The 16,006-nt window shown below is 40.2% G+C and overlaps 1 protein-coding gene across 1 annotated transcript in view; it reads right to left on the reverse strand.

The window, feature by feature from the left end:
- The window catches only part of SH3GL3 (SH3 domain containing GRB2 like 3, endophilin A3), a 77,587-nt gene extending 62,663 nt beyond the window's left edge, over nt 1-14,924 (reverse strand). The window contains exon 1 of the mRNA XM_075207909.1: nt 14,714-14,924. Within this exon, the coding sequence (XP_075064010.1) occupies nt 14,714-14,758 (45 nt within the window). The 5' untranslated portion in view covers nt 14,759-14,924. The remainder of the gene's footprint in view (nt 1-14,713) is intronic.
- Nucleotides 14,925-16,006: the final 1,082 nt, after the last annotated feature.

Genomic DNA, 16,006 nt, shown 5'->3' on the forward strand with positions numbered 1-16,006 from the left:
TTATGGCATGTGGCCAGGTCTGATGGGCATGCACATAACATGTGGTGAGGTCTTATGGCATGTGGCCAGGTCTGATGGGCATGCACATAACATGTGGTGAGGTCTTATGGTATGTGGCCAGTCTGATGGGCATGCACATAACATGTGGTGAGTTCTTATGGCATGTGGCCAGTCTGATGGGCATGTAAGGAGGTCTGGGAGACATGTTATTGCTCTGGGTGCCATGGTTTCATGCTATAGCTTTGCATCTGCCGGACCCAATTTCTGATGGCAGCCCTGCATATAGTGCCCCCAAAATATTCTAGAGTGAGAGGAGAGGTATGCAAGCTTTCCTTTTCAAGTATGTTGTATCCGGGCAAATAAAATAGTTTCAAGAAATAACATTCAAATTCTATCAGGCCCTATACCAAAATATATGTATCCCTCGTCTGGATCTTTTATATGAATGTTTATGGCTAGACAACTTCATCACTGGCTCACATTTTACCAATCTTACATTTTATCATTATATTACTACATTGTATAGAGTTGCATTAAAAAAAGAAAAAGAATTGTTAGAAAAAACCTTGTCATCAAAATCATGTTAGTTAGTTAAGCATTACTGTACCACACCCAAAAAAATAAATCCTCTCCTAAGGCTTGGCACATTATAGTAAACTATCCCTTTGCCAGAATGATATAATGTTCTACATCAAGTTACAATATATTGTGTGTGTAACAACAGATCAATACACCAAAAGACAAAAAGGGCCTTTAACAACCTGAAACATAATTTGGCATTTTATAAACAGGATTTAAAGTACATATAACTCTTAAGAATATGTTATCCATAGTAAATAATTGTGAAAGTTTACCACCTACCTAAACATTGTTGCAGACCAAGTACACCCCTTTGTGGCAACAGCATTCCCTGATGGGGAATCAATGCAAACATTGATCAGGAATATCAGAGCCATGGAGATCCCACCTCGCAACTTACAGGACTTAAAAGATCTGCTGCTATCGTCTTGGTGCCAGATACCACAGGACACCTTCAGAGATCTTATGGAGACTATGCATCGATGGGTCAGAGCTATTTTTTGGCGGCACAAGGGAGACCTACACAATATTAGGCAGGTGGTTTTAATATTGTGGTGGATTGGTGTGTATATATATATATATACATATTTAGGGTCACCTGGTATCATTCTGACAAAATACTGCTGTGTTATTTGCGATGTGACCAGTAAAAACACAGTTATCAAAGTAAGAAGTGGTTGTATATACAGTATACATACTGGGTTGTTGTTCCTGCAGATTTGTTGGCATTCATGCTCTGCCAATCTCCCATTTTAAAGGTACTCTATGGACTGAGATTTGGTGACTATGGATGACATTTGAGTACACTGGACCCATTGTCATATTTGTGGAACCAGCTTGTGATGACATGTGCCATCTCCTCTTGGATGTCCTCTCGCTTTCTCAAAATTAACATTGAAAAAACAGAACTTATTGTTTTCCCTCCGTCTAAGTCCTTATCCCATCTGGATCTCTCCATCACTATTAACAACTCCACCATTTCCTCCGTCCCCCAACTACGCTGCCTGGGCGTCACCCTCGACTCCTCCCTCTCTTTTACCCCCCACATTCAATCTCTTGCGCAATCCTGACGCTTTCAACTTCGTAACATTGCCCGCATCCGGCCCTTCCTATCTAATGAAGCAACCAAAACTATTATCCACGCGCTCATCATTTCCCGGCTGGACTATTGCAATCTTCTCCTCACCGGCCTCCCCCGCTCTCGCTTTGCCCCCCTTCGTTCTATACTTAATGCGGCGGCAAGGCTTATCTTCCTTTCTCGCCGCTCCTCTTCTGCCTCCCCTCTCTGCCTTGCCCTTCACTGGCTCCCCTTCCCCTATCGAATTCTTTTCAAACTTCTTACCTTCATCTACAAGGCCCTCTCCCAGTCTACTGCCCCTTATATCTCCAATCTCCTCTCCATCCACACTCCCGCCCGTTCCCTGCGCTCGGCCAATGACCGTCGCCTCTCCACCACTCTAATAACCTCATCCCACTCCAGAATTCAAGACTTCTCCCGAGCTGCCCCCTTGCACTGGAATGACCTCCCTCGCTCCATCCGTCTATCCCCTAACTTGTGCTCCTTCAAACGGGCACTCAAAACTCATCTCTTCCTCAAGGCTTACCAGCCCTCCACTTAACCCTCTTTCCATGCTCGCTCTCATCTCCTGGATCCTCCTTTGAAAAGGGTGCGCTTGCTCCCCTCCTCTGACTCCCTCTGTGCCGATTGTCTGTTGCCCTCCCTTTAGGATGTAAGCTCTAATGAGCAGGGCCCTTCTCCCTCCTGTCTCTCTACCTTCTCTTCTGCTCCAACCTCAATATTCTTGATTTTCCTGGAGCATCTGAAGTCTCGGTATTACTTGTTTATTGTTCTGTACTGTTATTCCCTGTACTGTCCATTGTTTGTACTGTGTTCGGCGCTGCGGAAACCTTGTGGCGGCTTATAAATAAATAATAATAATAATAATAATGTGCTCTTTGACTTGGTGTGGTATCCTGCTGTCCATTAGTAGATAGGTAGATTGTGCCAATAAAGCTACGCACATAGTCAGCAACACGTTACTCAATTGGTAATAAGAGGCATTATGTGTACCAAGAAAAAGTTCCCCACACCATTACATCACCACCATCAGCCTGCAATCGGGCAGCATTTGTGTGTTCACAAGCCCTTAAGTTACACGTAAGGATCATTAGACCATGTTGCACCCTACCTCCAACTCTCTGCCTGGATTCCCTCTAAACCCCTTCCACCATACCATAACCAAGCATTCTGCCAGGGCCCCAAGCACATCAGTGACCTATTACCAGCTAAACACTCAGTGCTGCAGACCAAAATGTGCGTTGCCCTCATTTCAGATGATGCCTAACTCCACCACTCTACTTGGATTCCTTCTGTACCCTCAGCCACCACACCGTCATGTCCATTTGCTTAGTACCTTAGCAACGTGCTCCACCACTGCTTAGTCACAAATGTCCATGTCTCATCACAATCTCTCACCACCAGATCCATACCCCACACTTTCCTGTCTTACACCCGGTCCATACCCTAAACCTAACTGTTCTATCTGTTCTAACTTTCTTTTTTATATTTCCACAGCTATTATGAGCAATAATATATATTTCTGCAGATTGAATGTAATGATTACTAATTATTACTATGCCATTTCACAGGAAGAGAAATCATTATGTAGGTATATTGTCAACAACTGTATACTGTATTCCATAACATATTTATCAAGCACTACTATAAGTGACATTTGGAAGGAAAACCATTGTGGCACTAGGACAAATAAAGATCATCAGTGATATATTCATATCAAGAGCTCTCACACATGTAGCTTGTGAGTTCATTAACCAAATACTGAATATAGTTACATCTTTTTATTTAAATCGATTTTTATTTGAATTTCACAGATTTATCAAGGTATGAGGTGGCAGTGGAATGGTGTGGTATACTTAACATAAAACGGATTCTTAGATAAACAATTAAAACAGTGTTATATATGAAGTAAGACACAAATTTAGAAAGGGATAAAATGTATTAGAACCATTCTAGAAACTTGGTTGAGAGGGGTTGGAGAATGCAAAAGAAGGAAAAACATAGGGATGTCATTATAGGGAGAGGGGAGGAAAGAAGAGAGGGAAACTGGGCTCTCTGTCGGCTTTAGAACCAAATAGTTGTAGGTGAAAAGTCTTTTATGTGTGTGAGGTTGAGCTAGGTTCATAATATTGAGAGGTGTTCAGAATAGACTGGAAATTAGTGGAAATGAATGTTATTGAGGTTAATAATAGTGTAGGAGTGAAAAAAAAACACCAAAATATGGATTTTAGCACTTTTTATGCTTTTTTTAAAAAAAAATCAGAACCCAAAACCCAAAATCAGAACCAAAACCTTTCGTGGGGTGTTTTGGCAAAACAAATCAGAACCCAAAACCTCAAGCTAATCAGAACCCAAAACCCAAAACACCAAAAGTGGCCGGTGCACACCCTTACTTGGAATGGATATTTTATTTATATATATATATATATATATATATATATATATATATATATATATACAAACACACACATTATATATAGCTATATTACACACACACACACACACACACACACACACACACACACACACACGCGTGTATAAAATGAAGGAGACAGCCATGCAATCTCCATAGACAAATATTGGCAGAGGAATGGGTCATACTGAAGAGCTCAGTGACTTTCAATTATGAAGTGGACACGTCTAGGAGAAGCAACAGTAAGCCACACGAGCTAAAAGAACAGGACTGCTGAGTACTAAAGCACACAGCATGTAAAAATCCTTTGTCCTCGGTTGCACTAACTACTGAGTTCCACATTGCCTCTGGCAGAAACATCTGCACAAGAACTGTTCATCTGGAGATTCATGGATTGGGTATATATAGAGCAGCCACACACAAGCCTCAGATCATCAATACCAAACATTAACTGGAGTGATGTAAAGCACAGCGCTGTTGGACTCTGGAGCAGTGGACACGCGTTTTCTGAAGTGGCGAATCACAATACACCATCAGGCAGTCTGCTGGATGAATCTGGGTTTGGCGGATGCCTGGAGAACGCTTCCTACCCGAATGCCTACTGGCAACTGTAAAGTTTGGTGCAGAATAAATAATGCTCTGGTGCAGTTTTTCATGGTTCTGCCTAGGTCTCCTTGTTCCATATACTGTTGACCATGTAGTGCATATCTAGACACATACATATTTATATCTTTATAAAGTGCCGATATATTGCGCAGTGCAGTACAAATTACACACAATGACATGAAACAGAAGGTAAAGATGGCCCTGCCCAAATGAGTTTAGAATTTAAGAGATATATTGTGATGGTTGCAGACTGGAGCTAGTTTACCACCTGTTCAGGTCCTGGACTTTTGCTTGCTCCCCCGCAGTAGTAAAAGTGTGTGTGTGACTTTTGAAAGCTGAGACGGACCTGTTGGAGACGGACAAGAGGTCTGTCCCAGGAGAAGAGGGCCCTGTGCCTGGGCATTGTGTGTCCTGCAAGGGGCAGAGAGGTCTGAGACAGAGAACCAGGTTACAGGAGGGCATCCTGTCCCTAAAGAGAAAGAGAGTGACTGGGTGAGGAGAGAACCTCAGACATACAAGCATTGTGTGATTCATGGGTTCATCCACTACAGAGAAAAGTGGGCAAGTGGCCCAGCTGCCCATTGGTTAGAGAGGGGCCAAAAAGTGAGTTATGCCCTGAATGGAGTCTGTTGTTTTCATATACATTAGATACACATGCACATACACAGATCTTCACTTGAAAGTGTGGTTTAATCCACAGTAGTTTCAATCAGTATGTGTTGGCCTCTTCAGAGCAAGAGATATATATTTTCTATTAATATTGGATACTTATGATTTGTTACCGTGATACGCTTCTTATTTTTGTCATTAGCTCAAGCATAAATTGCCGCTGAAAAATACATCAATCACTGTAGAAGCAGAGACCAGGTTCCCTAGAGGGCCAAGGCTTCCCCACTACACTACACGAAGGCACCAAGCATCAGTGCAAATCGATGTGGTGATATCACGTATTGATGTAGTAAATCACAATGTATGCTAAGATCAGAAAATAAAAGCATGTGCCAGGACCAGGTGAGGAAGGTTGGTTTGACATGTAGTCAAATTCACATGTTGGGGGGTGGCCCATGGTGTAAGTACAGTCCAGGGACTCAGATCATCTTAATCCTCCACTGATACAGGCAACACCTGTATTTATTTTGGTGATCCTCAACAATGTGCCATAGAATTATACATATTATAAAAGTGAACAATTTGCAGAAGAAAGAAAATTGTATTGTGAAGTTATGGTTGGGCAGCACTGTGGCTTAGTGGTTAGCACTTCTGCCTTACAGCACTGGGATCATAAGGTCGATTCCCGACCATGGCCTTATCTGTGTGGAGTTTGTATGTTCTCCCTGTGTTTGTGTGGGTTTCCTCTGGGGGCTCTGGTTTCCTCCCACACGCCAAAAACATACTAGTAGGTTAATTGCCCTTAGTCTCTCTCGGCCTATTTGTGTGTGTGAGGGGATTTAGACTGTAAGCTCCAATGTGGTAGGGACTGATGTGAATGAGTTCTCTGTACAGCGCTGCGGAATTAGTGGCGCTATATAAATAAATAGATGATGATGGTGGTAATTATTGGAGGGCCAAGGGTGGACACCTGCTTAGGTTCACAGGAGGCAGAGATCATATATTTTGGTAACTAAATGTAAAACGTTAACGCTCAGTATTCCCACAGTTACCTCACTCTGAGATTACACAGCACAGAACTCCCACACAAACGTTCTTCAAATGCTTTAGCTGCATAAGTAAACTGCACTTGTAATAAGCGAGAAAGAAATGTGGCTTTGTGTGCAGTAACATTTTATTGAGGAATGTCCTCTATACAGACCTTTTCTTTTGTTTTGCTTTGAAACTAATTTGTAAATCCATGCCTGAACTATTCACACCTATAGGTAATGAATAACAGTTAAGTGAGTATATTCAACAAGACTTTACAGTCAACATTCGCATTTGCATGTAGCACACAAATATATTTTCTGTTTTCTCCTGGTCGAGGGAGCTAAGGGGGACTTTGTTCTTTTTAGGACATACATAGAGCACAAGCAAATATGTAAACAGACCATCTGAAATTAGGACATTAAAGGTACTTTTAAAATGTAAACCTGCATCACAGCTCATAGTTAAAGTTACAAGTGTCTATTTCCTTGTTAAACTTTACCACACTATAGAATGTGAATGAGTAGGAGAGTTAAGCACTGTGTAATACACTTCAATGTTTATTTTCTGCAGGATTCCACCGGATTACAGAACAAATGAACTACCAAAGGTACAGTTTTGAAAGTAGATGTCAATAGCTGCTACGTCAAAGTATTTACACATACACACAGTATATATATAATATGTATATATATAAATATATATATATATATATATATATATATGATTAGCACTTCTGCCTGGGGTCATGAGTTCAATTCCCGACCATGGCCTTATCTGTGTGGAGTTTGTATGTTCTCCCCATGTTTGCGTGGGTTTTCTCCGGATGCTCCGGTTTCCTCCCAAACTCCAAAAACATACTGGTAGGTTAATTGGGTGCTATCAAATTGAGCCTAGTATCTCTCTGTCTGTCTGTGTGTATGTTAGGAAATTTAGACTGTAAGCTCCAATGGGGCAGGGACTGATGTGAATGAGTTATCCGAGTTACTTATTTATATAGTGCCACTAATTCCGCAGCGCTGTACTGCGGAATTAGTGGCGCTATATAAATAAATGGTGGTGATGATAATATACATATACATATATATATACACATACACAGTGGTCAAAGTGGGGGATTTATGTGGTGGTAAGCCGTGATGCTATTTCACAACTGCCTTCCTGTAGAAAAATTATCAAATTCCATTCACTTACATTCCGATTACACTTTTCATACCGCCATTTCCAAATTTACATACCACCACTTTCACCACTGTGTGTCTATCTCATACCTCCCAACACCTAGAATCTCGAAATTGTGACAAAATAAACCCTGCTGTTGTCCCGGCCAAACTCTGCAGACAAATATTGTTAAGTTAAAATAATTAATTAATTAATTTTTGTGCTTCTAGTTAACATGCTAGTGGTTAATACTGCAGACATATTTGATGAAGCAATGCTTAACCATATACTAGTTTACCTGCACACCTGCAAATTGACGGGTAAAATTTGAAAGGCACCCAGTTATTGTACACACAATAATTAGTCACTGACAGCTATAGTACAATACAACACAGGGGATGTAGATACTGAAATATATTCTCTTTTTCTTGTGGTAAATTGCATTACTGTGGTTACAAAACGGAGACACAAAGCTGCAATGAAGTTTAGGCCTGAGACACAATTGAGATACGAAGTCATTTACTAATATATAAAGAGATTAGAGAAAAAACCGTCTGCTGTAAAGGATGCTTCTCCTTGGCCCCAATCCTATTTTAGATTAGTAAGAATAGAAACTAGGCCATATTTCCCCTGACAGCTAGCATTACTAGGCTTGTATTCGTGTTTCAGATTCACAGCTGTTACATGACATGTTGGAAGAAACAAGAGTGAAATATAACACACAAACATAAAAGGGAAATCGCAGACCTACCACAATGATTTCCCAATAAGAAGATCATCAAATTACTTCAGACTAAAGCTGGCTACACACAGGCCGATCCTGACTCTTGGAAGGATTCATTTACAATTTGGCCTCAGCAAATAACCGCACACACAGTCCAACAGCATTTATCTGCTGAAGCGCACGGGTGTTGCCCCAAACCAGGGGCGCACGGAAAATTTTTAAGGGGGGGGTTTCCCCTCCACCCTAATAAAAAAAAAAGAAAGTTTCGGCAACACTGTACTATACAGCAGCCGCGGTACTGTCAAAAAAGTGTCCGCAGCGGTGCTGTATACAATACAGCACCGCCGCGGACGCTACTTTGACAGCGCCGCGGCTGCTGTATAGTACAGTGCCGCTATGTAGGACACTTTTTTAGCGAAGGGGAGGGGTTTCTGGAGACCCAGAAACCCCCCTGCGTACGCCCCTGCAAACCTATCGGCTTTCTCAGCAAGCCAATAGTTTTGGGACAGTATGCTGATACCATCACGTATGTAACCCCGTATGTAATGCTGGCCACTGATGCAGCCATATAGTCTCCGATATTAGTAAATTTGCCAGATATCACCATGTGTTGCCCCAAAATTTTTGCAAACCTGAAAAATAATCAGATCACAATGGAACAAATTTTTTTTCCAGCATATCCATAATGGACAGCAGTGATCCCTAACTGCCTGTATATGATCTATTGCTCGGCATGAGCGCTAAACAGATCAGTCCAATTTGGCAACCTATCTGTGTGGCCAATTTGTATATGACTTGTTAGTACCATTTACACTTGTGTGTCTTCTTACGCACACTGGATGTAGTATAAAAATATGACTGACCAATTCATATTGGCCCGCATGTCTTTTAGGAGTCTCGTAAGGATCCATAGACTAGACAGTCACCAAGAAGAATTAAATTTTTACTTAAATCCAATGTATATTAGTAATACCCTCTCCCATCCCCTCTATTTGCTCAATTGCATATACAGGGCTGCACCAGGAAATTTTAATTTCCCCGAAGGAGTTCAGTTTGTCTTTGCAAGGTCTGAGTAGTTCATATTCGTTGCCATCCAAAAAGTAATAAATAGATTTCAAAATAACTAAAATATTATTATGAATGTATTCCTTCTTGTCATAATTAAGCAAATGCAATAGCAAAATACCTACTTAGTGCTAAAGGGTCTTGTAATACATATGTGTTGGGAAAATGGGGAAAAAAACCTTTGCACATAGTTTTAACACAGCTTCAACACGTTTACCATACAATGTACTATACTTGTAGCGCACATTAAACTGTGGCAAATAGGCTGTATTGCATTTTTAAACATTTAAATGCAGCATTAAAATTGTAGAATGCAGTGGTCACAGTGCATTACCTAGAAAAGATAAAGGCATACTTGCCAACTCTCCCGGAATGTCTGGGAGACTCCCGAATTCCAGGTCGGTCTCCCTGTATCCCGGGAGAGTAGGGAATCCTCCCGCATCTGCCCACTTCCAAGTGAAGTGGGCAGAATTAGAGCCGCGATTCTTAGGGAATCACTACAGCTTGATACCGCTGTAAAATTATGCGATTTGACAAGCCTATATCCCCTCCGCCCATATCCCCTCCACCCATACCCCCACCAAGAACTCCCAGAGTGGCACTTCAAAATGTTAGCAAGTATGGATAAAGGTAGAGTTGGACATAAAATAGTACACCAAACTAAGAATACAAAAAATATTGGTCAGATATCTGTAGTCATTAAGGGACATATATTAAAATTATTTCACATGTAACTGCGCAGAGAAGCTGATGGCGATTCAACCCTGCAGGATAGTTTGGCTTGGGGAAACGTTAGAGAGCAGAATCCCATTCACCTGTCGCCCAATGCTTAAACCCACTTCCAGGCAATACGCTTGATCACTGATCCTAATTGTTATTCAGCCACACTTTCTGATTGTGATGACTGGTAAATCTGGAATATCTAACAACAGCTGGTACTTTCTGGGTGACAGCAGGTAGAAGAACTGCCCTTAATCAAAATGATATATAGTATAGTGAGACTGGTACAGCTAGTTATTCAGGATCGTCTATAAACATATGCTAGGCTCAGTGGGTACAGCATCCGGGCAGAGAAGGCAACAACAATGACAGTTAAGTTTAATGGGTCCAGCAGTTCAACAGAGACGTTAGTCCCATAGACCCTTGAAACAACCTTGTTTTTGGTGTGATTACCCTCCTCAGCACTTATTTGTGTTCTCCCTCTGTTTTAACAAATTTGTAACTGTTTTATATTTGTGAAAATGAGATTATGATGGCGGTAGGGCACAAAGCTGATCCGAATTACAGCCATCACTAACTGCTATCTGCATTCTATTTTTGCTATTATTGCAGTCAAGCGGTCATTTTATTAGTACAGTTTTAAAAATAACAGCCTTACAGGAAACTTTTTTACCCCCTTATGTATATTCCGTCCTGGATTTCATGCATTCAGAACACAGAAAACAGGAAAAGGCTGAGAATGGACACTAGCTATCATGCAGAGCTGCAGGGCTGGATAACTGAACACAGACCAGTTTCTGAGAGAACAGTAATTCAGAACAAATATACATACAATGTGACCTATTGGCAGGGTTATATGTCTACATATAGTGCCTATAAGTTGTTAATAATGTATAGATATTGATTCAATTCTGTTCTGTCGTGAATTCATTGTAGTATGCCGTGAACATACATTTGTGTAGACATACATGTTTACTAAAGCAGTTGTAAAGAAATTATCATAATGCTGTAATGTTGTGCTTTCTTAGTTGAAATATACATATATATATATATATATATATATATATATATATATTAAAGAGTTCTTTTATTTCAATACCATTTAAAGGACCACTTAATCTCAAAAATTTACATATTTGCTAATATGACTTTTGTCTATAGCTGGATTAAAGATAAAGTGTTACTGCCAAATACATTACAGACAGCTGCAATGCCTCCCACCTTTTAGGACAGGTCCTAAAGAATTCTCATTCAGGTTCAATAGCATACCCCCCGGCTGTCCCTATTATCGCAGGAAAGTGGGTGGGATTTTGACCATATATGCCCATCTGTGGGTGGAGGTTGGACGTAATTTGGCATGGCTTATATTGTCCCGCTTTCGGGATTCTGAATATTAGAAGTTATGCAACAGCTAAAACTGAGTTGCCATGACATTACTGGCCCTTCCCATTTATATGAGTCAACCAAACATTGTACAAAGCAAGTCTAGCTAGTGGTCAGTAACTGTCTGCTTGTTTGGTTAGATAAGCAACACCCTCCTAACATGGCAACTTGTTGCAGAGGAGTGAAAGAAAGCACAATGGACATATTTATTAAATTATAAACCCACTACATATTTCATGTGTATTATTCGCCTCAGTAAAAAACAACCATTGCAATATATTAAAGCAGAAATCTCATGGCAAATAAAAAGTATGTTTTTAACAGAAATCACTGTGACAGGCAGAAAAGTGTGGGTATTTACCATCATCCTTCTTTTCTTTTTTCTTCAGGCTGCTATTAATGATTTATGATTCTAGACTTCCATGACAACCACAGTCATATGGCACATGATGTAGTGAGCAGAGATGCTTTGGAACACCCCTCTGTCAGCATTGTGACATCCTCCGTCTCCCCCCTCTGCCATCACATAACATGCTGAGAGCTGTGTAGTAGACTGGCTGTGTCTGGCAGCCATTTTTGATGGCCAAATAGAGACCTTTTGAAAAGGAGATGTTTGTAGGAAGATAGCTAAGAAAAATGATGCATACTTAAAAAAAATACTTAGTTTGTTATTTAAAGAAGAAAAAAAGAATCTACGTGGGATTGTTGCTTTAATGTCCGATAATGGCGTTACTTGCTCTCCTGAGATCTCAAGAATTTCATCAAGCACTATGACATGACTTGAGGGAAATGACTGGGTCCTTTTTCTAATGATTACAAATTCTGAAGAAATGTATCATATGGCTTAAAAAACATGGTTTACCATTGACAGAATCTTGTACATGTCCAATAAAATATTGTCATAAACAGCTAATGATTTACCACAGACCACACCCAGTAAAGATATTCCAGCTGTGAGACACAGAAAATTGAATCATGATGTTCACAAACGGATCAGAATGCTGAAAACTCTGAGCTGAACATATGGTATTTGCTTTAAATATGTTTCTAAAATCAAATTTAGTCACAAAATCGCCCAAACTACCACTTAACATTATTACTGTACAACTTAGTCCTCTGAAAACTACTAGATTTAAAAAATGCTTTTACACTTATCCATTTGTAAATGTAAGCCTATGTACATATAACTATGATGCAGGAAATGCCTGTTTCCTGGAATAAAAAGCAATGATTGTTTAAAGCTTCATTATAACAAAATATTCAGCAATCCATTGTGTCACATATTTCTTCACATGATGGGATTATTTCCACCAAAACATGACCAAATGCATGACTGATGTAATTCAACGTTTTCACAGACACTCTGCAATTTGGCTAGAAGTAATGAGCTGTGAGCATATACATGTTATATGTGAGGCTTTGAAGTAGAACTGTGAAGTAGACACTGGGCCTGATGCTGAGTTAAACTTCTGATTTTTAAGTTTTCGTAACGTAAATTACGGAAATTTGCATTGCACTTGCCTGCAAAGAGAATGGACGCGTATGTGTCGATGCAGACTTGTGCATACCTGGCACTTGAGCCTCATTACGACTGAAGAGGTGGAACAGAAGACGGAAGGGACAGTCCTCTCTAACACATGTATGGGCGATGGGTGCACTTTAAAAGTGACATATTACTTTCTAGATCTTGCTGTGCTATGTGTCTAAATTTTACTTCAAAAGATAATGATGGCTATTTACAAATATAAGTGCAAGAAGCAGATTTGCACTACATCAAAACAATCAGACATTTCTAACTGGCACTAGACAGACAAAAGATAATTGTTGATTATCATGACTTACTGCTGATGGGCACTTTAGAACAATGTTAGTAAACAATCCCCACTGCTTAGTAAAGACAATCCTGCCATCTACTATTTCCAGAATATATTTTATACATAGGGATCTGTTCAAACAATGTATCTGAAACAGGCTTAGGCAATATGTGGCTCTCCATCTGTACCACCAGTCCTGGAGTGCCACGCCACAACAGCCACGGAGCCACATGTTGTCTACCTCTGCAATATGTGAAAGGGCCACAAAAAAAACAAAATGAGCGGCTGCATCATGCATGTGATCTGGGAGACAATCGGTCTATAATGCTATAATGTATCTGAATGAACACTGTTCAGGCAATAACACGGATATAAGATGACAACAGCCAGAGAGCCACATGTTGCCTACCTGATGAATACATTCTACAGCACTGTGGAATATGTTAGTGCTATATGAATAATAATGGACAATAAAAATAATAACGACATATGGATGATCAACATGTTAGTAATACTAGTTCCATCGCTGGGTGTGAAAGCATTACAATGGGCATTATATATATATATATATATATATATATATATATATATATATATATATATATATATATATAGTGTCCTACTGGGGGTAATACATGAATACAAATATTGCAAAACTACACGCCTGAAAGTGAGGGAAGACATGTCGAAACAGTTGTAAATTAAGGCCAGTAATCTGCCTGAATGGTGTTGATATAAAGTGATCTTGCATCTGTGATTTTCAAATAGTCCAGTTTTAAAGAATATTTGCAGTGTATATAACCTATATCGCATACAAAAAAAAGCAATAATTTCTGACAGAAGTCATATATTTTATGTTCAGAGTAAATCTTTTATGAGCCATATTCTACCTGTAGAGCTAACTGTTCTGAATTTCTTCTATGTCATTCAGCAATTATGTACTCATACTGCAACTATACAGTATATCTGTTTGCAACTTCAATCACTATTTACACAATAATGCAATCAAATAAAAACAAAGATGCCCTGCTAAGGAAGCCATCATCCCAATATTATAAATTCATTTTATCATTGCTAAATCACTCTTATTACGCTTTGTGCAATTACTGTCATCTAACATGCAACAGGTCTGATTAGATGGATATGTAATATATGTAATATCGATCACGTTGTGACCCTCAACACCAGTATCTATAAAATCCTAGTGAAAAAGAACAGCCGACTATTGGATATACATAACAATAAATATCAGATGTTGTGATTCCTTGTTTAAATACACAGTAGGTTTCTAGAGAATATTTCTAGCATGGGTAATTTCACCCTTTACATAAACAGAACACTCTGTTACGTATTACAATGGAGTGTAGGATGTAAACAATGTAAGCCTAAACATATACTGTTGTAACAACTGCTCCTAGGCAAAATACAGGACAATGTATACTGTGATGAGCCATTGTGGAAGCATCTACAGTGATTTAAAGCCCTCATTGTGTTGACATGCACTAAGTGCTAATGAAAGAATCATCCCTTACCTGACTAGCTTTATGAAACTGTTTCTTTAGTCCTGCCACTGACATCCTCTCATTAGTTTGTCGGGTTAGCAGCCACACTGGAAACAATTGGATATAAATGAATACACACAGACAGACTGACAAGGGGTCTGTGCACACAGCGCGATCACCCCGAATGTTATGTCTCAGCCGCTGCCACCCCGGAGTCCTGACAATAAGAGCAATGATAATCGGCAGACGTCTTGCACACGGAGGAAACGCCCCTGCCGCGTGATTGGACGAGCCTTGGTATGCAGATTACATGGGCGGAGACTGGACATGACTGACGTTGTAGTCATGGCTGTATGTAGTAATCAGTAATGTCATTTGCAGAGGAAGATGGACTGAAGTCATGATCCTCTGTCCTCTGTGTGCAGACAAACGTAGTTATCCACAGCTGAGGAGAGGAAAGTTTAACAAACGAATTCCGTGTTTTAATTATTGTTAAAATTGTTGAAATTTCGTAAAAACTCCATATGCATTGTTTGTATTGTATTTATTGTTAGTAACTTACTCATTTACAAGGCTGTCATTAAGGTTTTAATTCCCATACATAGGGCCTGATTCATTAAGGAAATTAAATGCTAAATCATGCCGTATTTTGCATAAAATCGCTCTGTGAATGGCCAGAACTGGACCATTCGTCAGTGAACGTACCAACAACATCCAATTCATCTTTGAACGCAAAGGACCCTTACGGCATTCTATGATTTCAGGGACGTATGCAAGTAGCCAATGTACAGTAAGGTCATGGCAAGCTCTAGCGCATGCAGCAGCGTCCGCTTCAAGCCTTGGGCATATGAAAGGTACAAGTTTTTTTATTGTATCACTTGTACCAGCTACAGGGCAGGTGTAAGTGCCAATTACTAGTGATGACGTCTGTATATGCATGAGAGAACATGTGTTTGCAATCTTTAAACTAGAGATGAGCGCACTCGGATTTATGAAATCCGAGCCCACCTGAACGTTGCCGATCCGAGTCGGATCCGAGACAGATCCGGGTATTGCCGCCAAATTCAAATCTGAAACTGAGGCTCTGACTCATAATCCCGTTGTCGGATCTCGCGATACTCGGATCCTATAAATTTCCCACTAGTCACCGCCATCTTCACTCGGGGATTGATCAGGGTAGAGGGAGGGTGTGTTAGGTGGTCCTCTGTCCTGCTATATCTCGTGCTGTTCAGTTCAGTGCTGTGCTGTGCTGTGCTCAGCCCAGTGGTGCTGTGTCCTGTGCTCTGTCCTTCTGAGGTCAGTGGTGCTGCTGGGTCCTGTGCT

The sequence above is a fragment of the Mixophyes fleayi genome, chromosome 4 (assembly GCF_038048845.1).
Source record: "Mixophyes fleayi isolate aMixFle1 chromosome 4, aMixFle1.hap1, whole genome shotgun sequence".
NCBI classification, from domain to species: Eukaryota; Metazoa; Chordata; class Amphibia; order Anura; family Limnodynastidae; genus Mixophyes; species Mixophyes fleayi.